At 40.9% G+C, this 10,620-nt stretch overlaps 1 protein-coding gene across 1 annotated transcript in view; it reads left to right on the top strand.

Moving 5' to 3' along the window:
• The first annotated feature begins 1,116 nt into the window (after window positions 1-1,116).
• The window catches only part of LOC111647374 (uncharacterized), a 14,719-nt gene continuing 5,215 nt past the window's right edge, over window positions 1,117-10,620 (top strand). The window contains exons 1-9 of the mRNA XM_023396972.2: window positions 1,117-1,426; window positions 2,106-2,168; window positions 2,734-2,793; window positions 3,048-3,076; window positions 3,761-3,778; window positions 3,871-4,311; window positions 5,026-5,256; window positions 5,763-6,026; window positions 9,323-9,620. Of these exons, the coding sequence (XP_023252740.2) occupies window positions 1,135-1,426; window positions 2,106-2,168; window positions 2,734-2,793; window positions 3,048-3,076; window positions 3,761-3,778; window positions 3,871-4,311; window positions 5,026-5,256; window positions 5,763-6,026; window positions 9,323-9,620 (1,696 nt within the window). The 5' untranslated portion in view covers window positions 1,117-1,134. The remainder of the gene's footprint in view (window positions 1,427-2,105; window positions 2,169-2,733; window positions 2,794-3,047; window positions 3,077-3,760; window positions 3,779-3,870; window positions 4,312-5,025; window positions 5,257-5,762; window positions 6,027-9,322; window positions 9,621-10,620) is intronic.

The following is a 10,620-nucleotide window of genomic DNA, read 5'->3' as shown; positions in this document are numbered from 1 at the left end:
GCAGTGAGGACCTGAGCCTGACCTCTGACCTCAGCAGCTGGAGGTCGTCCTCTGTCCACACAGTTTACGTTACAGGTGGTGGTCAGGCATCACCAGTTATTTATTTTCAAGTTGAAACCTTCCATGTGTTTGTCGCCTGTTGTTGTTGTTGTTGTTGTTGTTGTTGTTGTTGTTGGATGAAGTGTTGCATCATTCCTTTGACACTTTGGCTTCAGAGATCCTGCATGTCACATTTATTTCCTGGATTTAAATTAACGATTCAAACATGAGAAATAAATTCATCTTCAGCTGAAGCAGGAAACAAACGTTTAAACAGACCGAGTCAGTTTCATCATTTTATATCTTCTGTGTTTATAATCTTTATTTTCTGAGCAGAAGAAACTCGGTGGAACCTGCTGAAGTCGACGCGTCGCTGAATAAATAAAAAGTTTAAGTGTGAACATGTTTGTTTTTAAAGCCACTGGCTCAAACTCAAAGTGTTTCTGTGACAAAACTGTTATGGTGGATGTTCCTTTGCAATAAAGTGTGTGTGTAAAACAGAAGATTGGTCTGAAGCCTCGTACATTTGAAAACAAACTGATTATTGATCCTGATGAGATCAGATATTCAGTTTAAATGGAGACATGGTCTGTGTGATATTAATCTCTGAGTTAAGTTAGTGTTTCCTGTCCGACATCAGCTTCTCTTAAACTTTATTAAAAACCTGTTTGTCGTTAGTTTAACTTTTTTTCCCTTAAATAATAAAATAAAACAGTGAAGTACATGATTTCTGTGGCTGAAATAAACAAAGTGGCAGGTGTGCAGACAAGGTGACGTCAATAAATTAAATACTTAAATCAGAATAAACAAGTAGGAACACGACTAAACTGCTGTCTCTTATACACATCTCTGCAGCTGAATGAATGTACTGAGGGTCAGGGCCGCACAGTCCCTCTCATACATGTTTATAATGACAGTTCACATGTTGTGTGTCTCAGAGTCACCAGTAACATGACAGTGTGTATAATATATATATAATATACAGCAGACAGGATCTTGTTGTTGTTGTTGTTGTTTGTGTCTGAAGTAAAAGAAGAAAACAAGGTTAAAGCAGGAACTGTTTCTGACTCTTCTGTCGTCTCGTCTCTGTCAGAGATGATTTCGGAGACAGAGTGGAAAGAAGCCCTGACCTCCAGCCTGGAGGAGCTGGAGTCACCACAGTACAGAAAGATGCTGGAAATGTTGGATAAAATCCCCACAAGTGTGAAGACTGAAAGGTCCAGAGAAGAGATGGCCAGAATAATCATTGAGCACTACGGATTAGAGGGTTCCATCTCTGTAATCGATAATGTAATGGATCAGATCCCGAGGAGGGACGAGAGAGTCCAGGGCCGGCTGCGACTCTTTGTGGAGAAACTGAGGCAGAAACAGAAGGAAGAGACGAAGGGTGAGTTCACAAAGTAAATGTTGTGTAAACCAGGTCGTCTGTGAGTGTGTCTGCTGACCATGTTTATCCAGTGCATTCAGAAACTCTTCAGACCCCTTCAAAGAAAAAGTACAACTCTCGCTATAATGACATATTAATACTAGGTAGCAGTGGCGTGCGATGACTAAGCAAGCAGAGCCGAGCAGCCAATTGCGCCAGCATAACTGATCTCAGAGCAGCAAAGGCTGAGTCTAGGACGGCTTGACAAGCACACTTTGGCTATAGCTAATCACGTGTCAAAGATCCCCGGATTATCCTCAATGTGCAAACCTCCGACTGAAGCTGCTGTCGTCTTCGCTTGACGAGCTCTAGTCTTTGTCAAGAGAGCAATCCACAGGTGCACATAAAGCTTCAGGGTTGTAAGAAGTTTTCCTATGTTTGACTTAAAGTACAAAAGAACCTGTTGTGTTCTTTCCTGGCTCTAGTGTTAAATGTCTATAGACATGGTTTTGGTCTCATTTGTCCAGGTGTTGAGCAACAGTCCAGTAATTGTCTACGAAGAAAAGCTGCTTGGTCAAAATACTAAATGAGAGTGTGACAGTGACGCTGTTGAGTCATCAAAGAAGAAATCAGCTTCTGTTGATTTTCAGTAGTTGTGGATCTGAACAATGAGTGTGTTCAACTTTTGTGTCATTTTCAGGGAAGAAGAGGAAACGCAAAAGTGACTTGAAGTCAAAGGACAACAAGAAAGAGGCTGCAGCTGGTAGGTAAACACAGTCACAGAGCTCCACCTGGATCTGCTGCGACCAGCAGAAACCTCCAGGACTGAAACCTGAAGCCACAACATGGAGTCCCTCAAATGGCCACTCGAGGCCAAGAGGCGACTCAGTGACTCAAAGTCTCTGAGGTGACACCAAGCGTCAGCCCATCTGGTCATCGTGTGTTTCCATGGTGAACAGTTTTAATTGTGTCTCGTCAGTAGCAGAGCCACCAAAACTACAGAGCACAAACACAGAGGCTGCAGAGCTCAAAGCTCAGTAACTTGTAGTCGACAGAAAATACAGAAATAGCACAATACAGGACATTCACTACATAATACTATGTACTACTAAGAAACAGAAAGTAACAGCACTATCTTAATAAAAACTAGTAAATCCCAACGATGAATCATATTCAGTTTATGATATAATAATATAATCAGTTGTTCTCCACGTGGACCTGAGTTATTCTTCCACCACTTGACCAGAGGAAGCTTGTGTGCAGGGATTTAGACTGGAAGAGGAAAAGTTCATAAAGTGTGTGTGTAACTTCTTACATTTAATTTTCAGGGTTTATGAAGAACGGTATCATAAGTGACTCCGACTCCTCGGATGAGGAGCAAGAGGCTGGTAGGTGATGGACGGTTTGACTTCATAAATATCTGCATCATGACATCTTTGACAAAATTACCATAACAGCCCAAATGCAAGCTGACATGTATTTTGAGACAATCTGTACTAAATAGATTTAAATGTATTGTCACGTTTCAATAAAATGGAGCAGCTGATAACGAAGACAGAATGAGCTCAAACTAAGTTTGGTGGAAGTCATTTAGAAAAATGTGAAGAAACTCACTGACCGATGTTTGTTTCTTCTTTTAAAGATCAACAGAAGAGCTGCAAATCTGACAAGGTGAGTAACTTGTAGGTAACCTGTTACCTGGTTACTAATGAATACACCTTACAGCACAGTGACATAGAAACTGTATGTATGATAAAATACCTCAGTCAGGGTAAAGCCAGGGTAAAGATTCTCACATAAAGTTATGACCATGTCCACATTTATCAGCATGTCCTGCCTAGAGGTGCCATGCAGCTGAGAATCATATACACATATATTATATACATATAATAACAATGTGGATGGACAGTACAGCACTGTTTGTTAATGTGTAATAATTCAAGTATAAGTTATAAGATGCACATTCACACTGTTTATGCACTCAAAAGAAATTAGTAGTTAGTTGTATAGTAATTAGTATTAAAATAACCTTTTGTAATTTCTTCTATTGCCTCATAGCTAACGTTAGCATTAGCAGCTGTTTACTAACCAGTCTAGAAGAGATTCCTTCACTCACCAACATCTGTCTCCAGAGGTCGAAACAAACACCAATGTTGACTTTGTTCGGTCCTATTTCACTTATTGTCTTCCACTGAAGTTAGCATGCTAACCAGCTAATTAATTATATCTCAGTTATCTGAACTTGATCTTTCTAAAAAAAAAAAGAAAATGTTTTAACATAAATGTCACATTTGCACATTATATCAGCTCGTCCATTATGAGTAGCTGAGGATTAATGAGATGTTTTTCTTCCAGGAGAACATTCCCTCTTGGGTGAGTGGATTTCTTCAAATCTCTAGTTTATTTCTCATTCGACTTTGTCTTGACTTGTATGATTTAATTTGTTTTGCTCTGTTTGTGTCCAGAGGAAAACCATCCATGATCTAAGGAACAGTGATGACTTCTGTCAAAAACCCGTAGCTGGGAAAATTGTGCAGAAATCTTGTCTGCGCAGCTATGAAACTAAAGAGAAGGTGAAAAGGTTCTTCTTTTATGTGGCGGTTGCTGATGAGACAAGCTGCATTAAAGTGATGGTTTATGGAGAAGAACGCTTTAAACAAATCATGGAAAAGAATTTCTACATATTCAAAAACGTCAAAATGGAAATGTTTGATCACTCTAATGAGAAAGTCCTGAAAGTGTTTAAAGACAGCACAGTGTCGAGGACGTACCCTGTTGATGTTCCAGAGAAGCTGGAGGTGGAAGCTCAGACGCTCATTTATCGCCACAGTCCTATTTTCTCCATCGCAAAGGCCAAATTATTTGATGACAAAACATTAGTGAGCGTTGAAGGAACTGTAACAAAGGTGAGTTTGTTTTTTATATTGTTGAGAAATATGGTGTTTTGGCTGAGCGTTTCTGTGGAAGCTGTGAGTGATAATCAGGCCCAGCAGAGGGAAGCAGCAGTGCTGAGTCCTCTAACCCCGAGCTAACGCACCTTTAAACTGCCTTCAACTCCTACTCACTTCCTCCTGAGCGTCATGTTGGATGACCACCTCTCTTTCTCTGACCGTTGCATTCGTCTTACGAAAAATCAGGCGTTACCTGACTCAGTACTCCACCCAGCTCTTGAACCAGGCGATGGTCATCTCTCATCTCGGCCACTGCATTGCCCCTCTGGCAGGCCTTACTTCACGGACAGTGAAACCCTTAAAGATGCTCCAGACTTTTCTGGTCTGTGGTTCCGCGGTGGTGGAACAAGCTATCAAATGCCATCAGAGCCGGGGCGGACCTCTCTACATATGTAGCTTGGGCCGATAGAATAAGTAAAACACAGGGCCTGTAACGTTTTCCTTAAGGTAACCCCGCCCTCACGCAAATTAAAGGTGTACTTAAAGGGTTTTGAGCAACAGGCCCCAGGTTTTCAGGTTCATTCTTTTATTTGACGCGTGCATTTATATATCAAAGACAATCAGCTGTATGTAACGTGAAATGTGAAAACCATCCAGTACACGACAGCCGAGAGCCATGTAGCTGCTGTTTCTAATATTGTTTGAATCTTGTGGTCTTGGTTTGCTCAGATCGATCGTGTTGAACACGTCAAACTGAAAACCAAACGGGGGAAGAAAGAGAAGCGGGATTTCATCCTTAAAGACGACACAGATTCCATCAGGATCACCCTGTGGGGCAACGACACCCAGCAGCTCAGAGATAAATCACATGGAGACTTTGTCCGAGTGACCAACATGAAGACCAGTGTCTACTTTGACATGGTGTCGCTGAACTCAACTGATCACACCAGCATTTTGAAGGTATCCGTTATCAAACTCTACACACTGTTCTACTGATGCTAATGTGATTTTTTTGATGGTCCACTGATCCAGTGGGATTTCCCCCGGTGCACCTGATGACCACACCAACTATGACAGACGGCTTTTTGTGCCCAAATTTCACACCTTGATTATTTAACAGGTAAACCTTGTAACCCCGCCCACTATAAAGCAAGGCCAGGTAAAACCATGTAAGGAGGTAAGGGTGTGCAGAGTTGTGGTCAGTTTGTTATAGGAATATTATGTTCAGTTGCACTCAGTTAATGTTGAAAGAGCAGTTACAGCAGTTTACATTCACACCGACAGCGCTGCCTTGCTGTTGCTGTTCAGACAAAAGGTAAAAGGAACGTTGACCTTTGAGCCGTTATTCCCATCACTACCACGTCCTGGTCTCCAAGAGACGAGACACTGATTCACCGCACAAACATTACACCCTCCTCCCTGCTACGTTCATGAGTGACTGCAACTGTCGATCTGTCTTTGTCCAGATCCCAAATGATGAAGTCCTGAATGTGACGTTGAAGATTATAGGAATCACAGACGCCACCAAGATGGAGACTCACCTGGAGGCAGAGACTAACGACCAGGTGGAGACATTCTTTGTGGAGTCTAAACTCCTGGCAAAGGCGGTTGGTGTCAGACTGGACGGGGACTTTGAGGAAAGGCTCCTTCAGAAAATGCCCTTCTCAGCAGATGTAGTATTACAAGGAAGCAAGATTAATAAAATCACAGCTTCTGAAAAGATGAAAAAATAACTTTCATTTTTCAGATGTGGACGGTTTCCTGTTTATTAGTAACTGAAGATGTGCAAACTAAAGCTAAAGCTAATTTTAATTAATGAGATTATTTTTCACTTGTGTCTGTTGGTTTGTTTATTTGTCAGCAGGTCGACAGTAAACTTGGTGGAGGGATGGGGGAGGGGCCTGGGGAAAGAGCATTAAATTTTGGTGGTAATCTGGTGAAATATTTTTATCACTTTTCTTAACAGTTTTGTCATTTTCTCAGGAAACAATGTTTTGATCCGACGTATCCAGATAATAATCATGTAATAATCTGGAGAACCAATCAGATCAACAGGTGTCGGAAACTTTCCTTTGAGATACTTTTATTTTCAAGATTTTAATTATGTTTAACCTGTTTGTATTTTTATCTGATTCATTGTGTGTTAAACTGCGGTTTAACTTTCTTGTTTGTTTTATTTCCACATATACTGTTTGTCATTATGATTATATTTGTCTGTTTTTGAAAAGCACTTTGATGCAAAACTTGTTTTTAGCTTTCCTTGACGATTTTGATGGTTTATTCTTTTAATACAGCTATGAAAGATTTCTTTTAAGATTCACCATAAAGTCACAATCATAATATTGTGTAACTGATTATATTGGGTTTTTTTAGTATTTCAGGTCTGAAACATTTTCTGTTTTTATATATTTGTTTTGTATTTTTATGTTTAATCAGGTTTTTGTTGAAGTATAGGAGTAAAAATTAATTCAAAATACCAGTGTTGATTTATGTGCACTGTCCCGGGGGGGGGCATTACATGTACTTTTACTTCAGATGCATTGAATTGCTTACATGTCTATACTTGAATAAAACTTTAAGTGTAATACCTGTAACGTGTGATATTTTACATAAGTAAAAAAACGTATAAATGATTCAGGTCTAAACGATGAACCCTGTTGTTCAGCTGCACAGAACATAAACTGCAGTTACTCCCTTTTCACAAAACATGAAACTGAAAGTATCAACGTCTCTACTTTTGGGCAGGAAATGGGGCTTAACCATTGTTCACTGCAGTGGGGGGGTACTGTGATACTGTGTTAATCCTCACAGTATCTATCTCACTTAGATACTGTGAGGATTAACAGTCAAATTTGGACAAACTCAAATAATTGTTGACATTTATATTCTCTCCATATTAAAAGTTTAGCATTTATGTTGGGTAACTAGGACGGCACACAGGTGGAGGAAACAGTGTTGGTATCTGCCACTCACCAGAACAGTTCCTCCTCCCCCCTCCGGCTGCCAAGTAGCTATAAACCTCGAAGACGGAAAAAGTCTGTGGTTGAAGAAAAAAGCAAAGTGAGTATTGATTGATTTACTTTATTGCTGATATTTAATCACTGAGAGGAGAGCGGTTGTTTGTTTGTCGGTGTGTGTGATATTGTTTTAACATTGACTCACTGTTGGCTCCAGAGGATTAAACTGAAGGATGAAAAGTGAGGGACGCAAGTGGCTCACTGTTTTTACTCTTGTACTGTTGAACTCTGCACACAGAAAGATTCAACAGGAGCTGTTGACTGAAAGATTCGTGAGGTTCAGTTCTGCCTTTTGTCAGAAAACAGAGAACAGATATTAAAATCAATACAAGTCATAACAAGATCAAATGATCAAATACCTTCATAAGCCAATATTCATAAACAATATTTCCATGTGTGTGCTGTGTGTTCTCCAGGCAGGATGTGCTTTGATGATTGTTGACTGACTTACATTAAGGTGGACGTGGTTGATAAAAGGAAAGATTTGGTTATAAACAATTTAACCCTCCTATTATCCTTGGGGTCAATTTGACCCCATTCAATGTTTATCATTCAAAAAACAATAGTTGGCTTTTTTTTTTTGCTCCATATTTCATGACTTTTCCTAATTTGATGGGGACAACTGATTAAGCGTAAAATTATCATGATAATATTTTTTCAATGTGCTGAACGCATATTGCACGCATCGGTGGTCCTCTGGGGTCAATTTGACCCCAAGCTGTTTTAGCTGTGTAAAACTTGTCTGTCTGTGTGTGTGACCTAACATGCCCACACCTGCAGGTGCAGAGTTGATACTTTTGAGTTGATACATAATGGGGGGAAACTTTCCTGCTCTGTGGAGGGCGGGGTATTCCTGCAAGGACATTGGTAGTTCATGCAAAATAAGGGAGGAGCAAACATATAAAAGCTTGCATTGCAGCCCTCTATCCACATCATTCCTCTTTGTGCTCTGTGTACACTGCAATCTGCATGCTCTCTCATTTGAAAATGTCTTCTGGGAAAAGGTTTACTGTCAATGACGTTTTGGAACAGCTCTTTGACAGTGAAAGTGACATAGAGGAGAATGTTTCTGAGACAGAGGATTGTGTTGAGGAGGACCCTGATTTTGAGGCATTCTCATCTGATGAGAATGAGAGTGTTGACCCTCCTGTTGCTTCTCAACCACCAGCAGACACGATCCTTTCCAAAAATGGAAAGATAATATGGCCCCTTTCCCCACTTAGACAGCAAGGTAGACTTAGCGCTACTAATATTATCAAAATGGTTCCAGGCCCCACCAGATATGCAATCAGCCATGTTGAAGACATCAAGTCATCATTAGAGCTCTTCATAACACCATCGATTGAGAATATTGTACTTGGGATGACAAATTTAGAGGGGAAGCGTGTGTATGGGGACAGTTGGAAAGACTTGGATGTAGTCGACTTGGAAGCCTACATTGGCTTGCTCATTTTGGCAGGAGTTTATAAATCAAAAGGTGAAGCAACAGCAAGCCTTTGGAACGCTGAGACTGGAAGGGCAATATTTCCAGCCACCATGTCAAACAAACAAGGCACGGCCGACGCGAACGTGACAAACTTGCGGCAATAAGGGATGTGTGGGACAAGTGGGTGCAGCGTTTACCCCTGCTTTACAATCCAGGCCCCCACGTGACTGTCGATGAGTGCTTGGTTGCGTTTCGTGGGACAGCGTTTGCACAGTCCAGCTTTGCATGGAATATGCAGGTTTACACAGGCAAATCTCCTGGCGAAGCACCGGAAAAAAATCAGGGCACAAGGGTTGTGCTTGATATGGCTGAAGGACTGCATGGGCATAATATTACATGTGATAATTTTTTCACATCTTATGCCCTGGGTGAGGAACTGCTGAAAAGGAAGGTAACGATGTTGGGGACAGTGAGAAAAAATAAACCAGAGCTTCCCTCTGAACTTGCTGTCAAGAACAGGAAGGTAACATCTTCAGTGTTTGCCTTCACTGATAAAGCAACTGTGGTCTCCTATTGCCCCAAGAAAGGGGAAAATGTCCTGCTGCTTAGCACCATGCACAAAGATGATGCCCTGAGCAGCAGAGAAGACAAAAAACCACAAATGGTGCTGGACTACAATGAGACAAAGGGAGGGGTGGACAACCTGGACAAGGTCACAGCCACATACAGCTGTCGACGCATGACTGCCCGTTGGCCCCTTGTCATCTTCTTCCACATCATTGATGTGAGTGCATACAATGCGTTTGTGATATGGTGTGAAATAAACAAGGACTGGAACAGGGGAAAACTGAGCCGCAGGAGGATTTTCCTGGAGCAGCTTGGTAATGCACTGGTGAAACCACAGATTGAGAGAAGACGATGCCTTCCAAGAGCATCAACAGCTGCTGCAGCTATTGTGAGGGACATACAGACAGAGACAAACACCCCAACTCCTCCAATGGTACAAACCGCGGGCAAGAAACGCGGCAGGTGTCAGGTTTGTCCCACCCGAAATGATTCCAAGACCAGCATGACCTGTTCGCAATGCAAGAAATATGTCTGCAAGGAGCATGCACACACTCTCTGCACATCCTGTGTACAGTAGTGCAGACTAAAAGCTTGACTGTGGGCATAAAGAACTGTTCCATGTTCTGACTATCTGACTGTTGTTCTAATTATGGTTTCTGTTTCACAAATGGGTGAATTTTCAAACATGTAACCCCCCCCCTACACACACACACACACACCAAAAAACACACAAAAAAAAAAAACAAAAACAAAAAAAAAACACCAAAAAAACATAAACAAAAAAAAAAAAAAAGGAAAAAAAAAACTCTTTAACTCTGCCACTGCCGGTCCCAAGCCCGGATAACAAAAGAGGAGGGGTGAGTATGACTTCATAGTGACTAACCACAAATATGTTACAAGAAAAGGAGATAAAAATAAGTAAATAAATATGTTTATGAGAGGAAAGGGGGGCTTATCAACATCAGTCAATATGGTTCATTCTGTGAGAGTCATGAATGTGCACCCCAAATTAGAAAAGATTTGGATGAAAGATTTTCAAGATACACTAACTCTAAAACTGAAAGTTTGACCTGATGGTGGCGCTACAGGGAAGGTCATATCATCACCAAAACCAATAGGATTCATACTCTTGTGGTCATTAATGTTGTCAGTAAATTTGAGAAGATTTGTATGAAAAGTTTTCAAGATAAATTAATTCTAATTTAAAAGTTTTGCCTGATGGTGGCGCTAGAGGGCAGGTAAACTCACTGATAGGTTTCATTATCAAGGGGTTATTTATGTATTCAACAAATAAACAAAGTGCCTGACACAAAA

Source organism: Seriola lalandi, unplaced genomic scaffold (assembly GCF_002814215.2).
Source record: "Seriola lalandi dorsalis isolate HSWRI2012SDOR001 ecotype SW California unplaced genomic scaffold, Sedor1 jcf7180002054986, whole genome shotgun sequence".
In the NCBI taxonomy this organism is placed as follows: Eukaryota; Metazoa; Chordata; class Actinopteri; order Carangiformes; family Carangidae; genus Seriola; species Seriola lalandi.
Note: the sequence above shows the minus strand (reverse complement) of the source record. Positions and strands in the feature narration are given on the sequence as shown.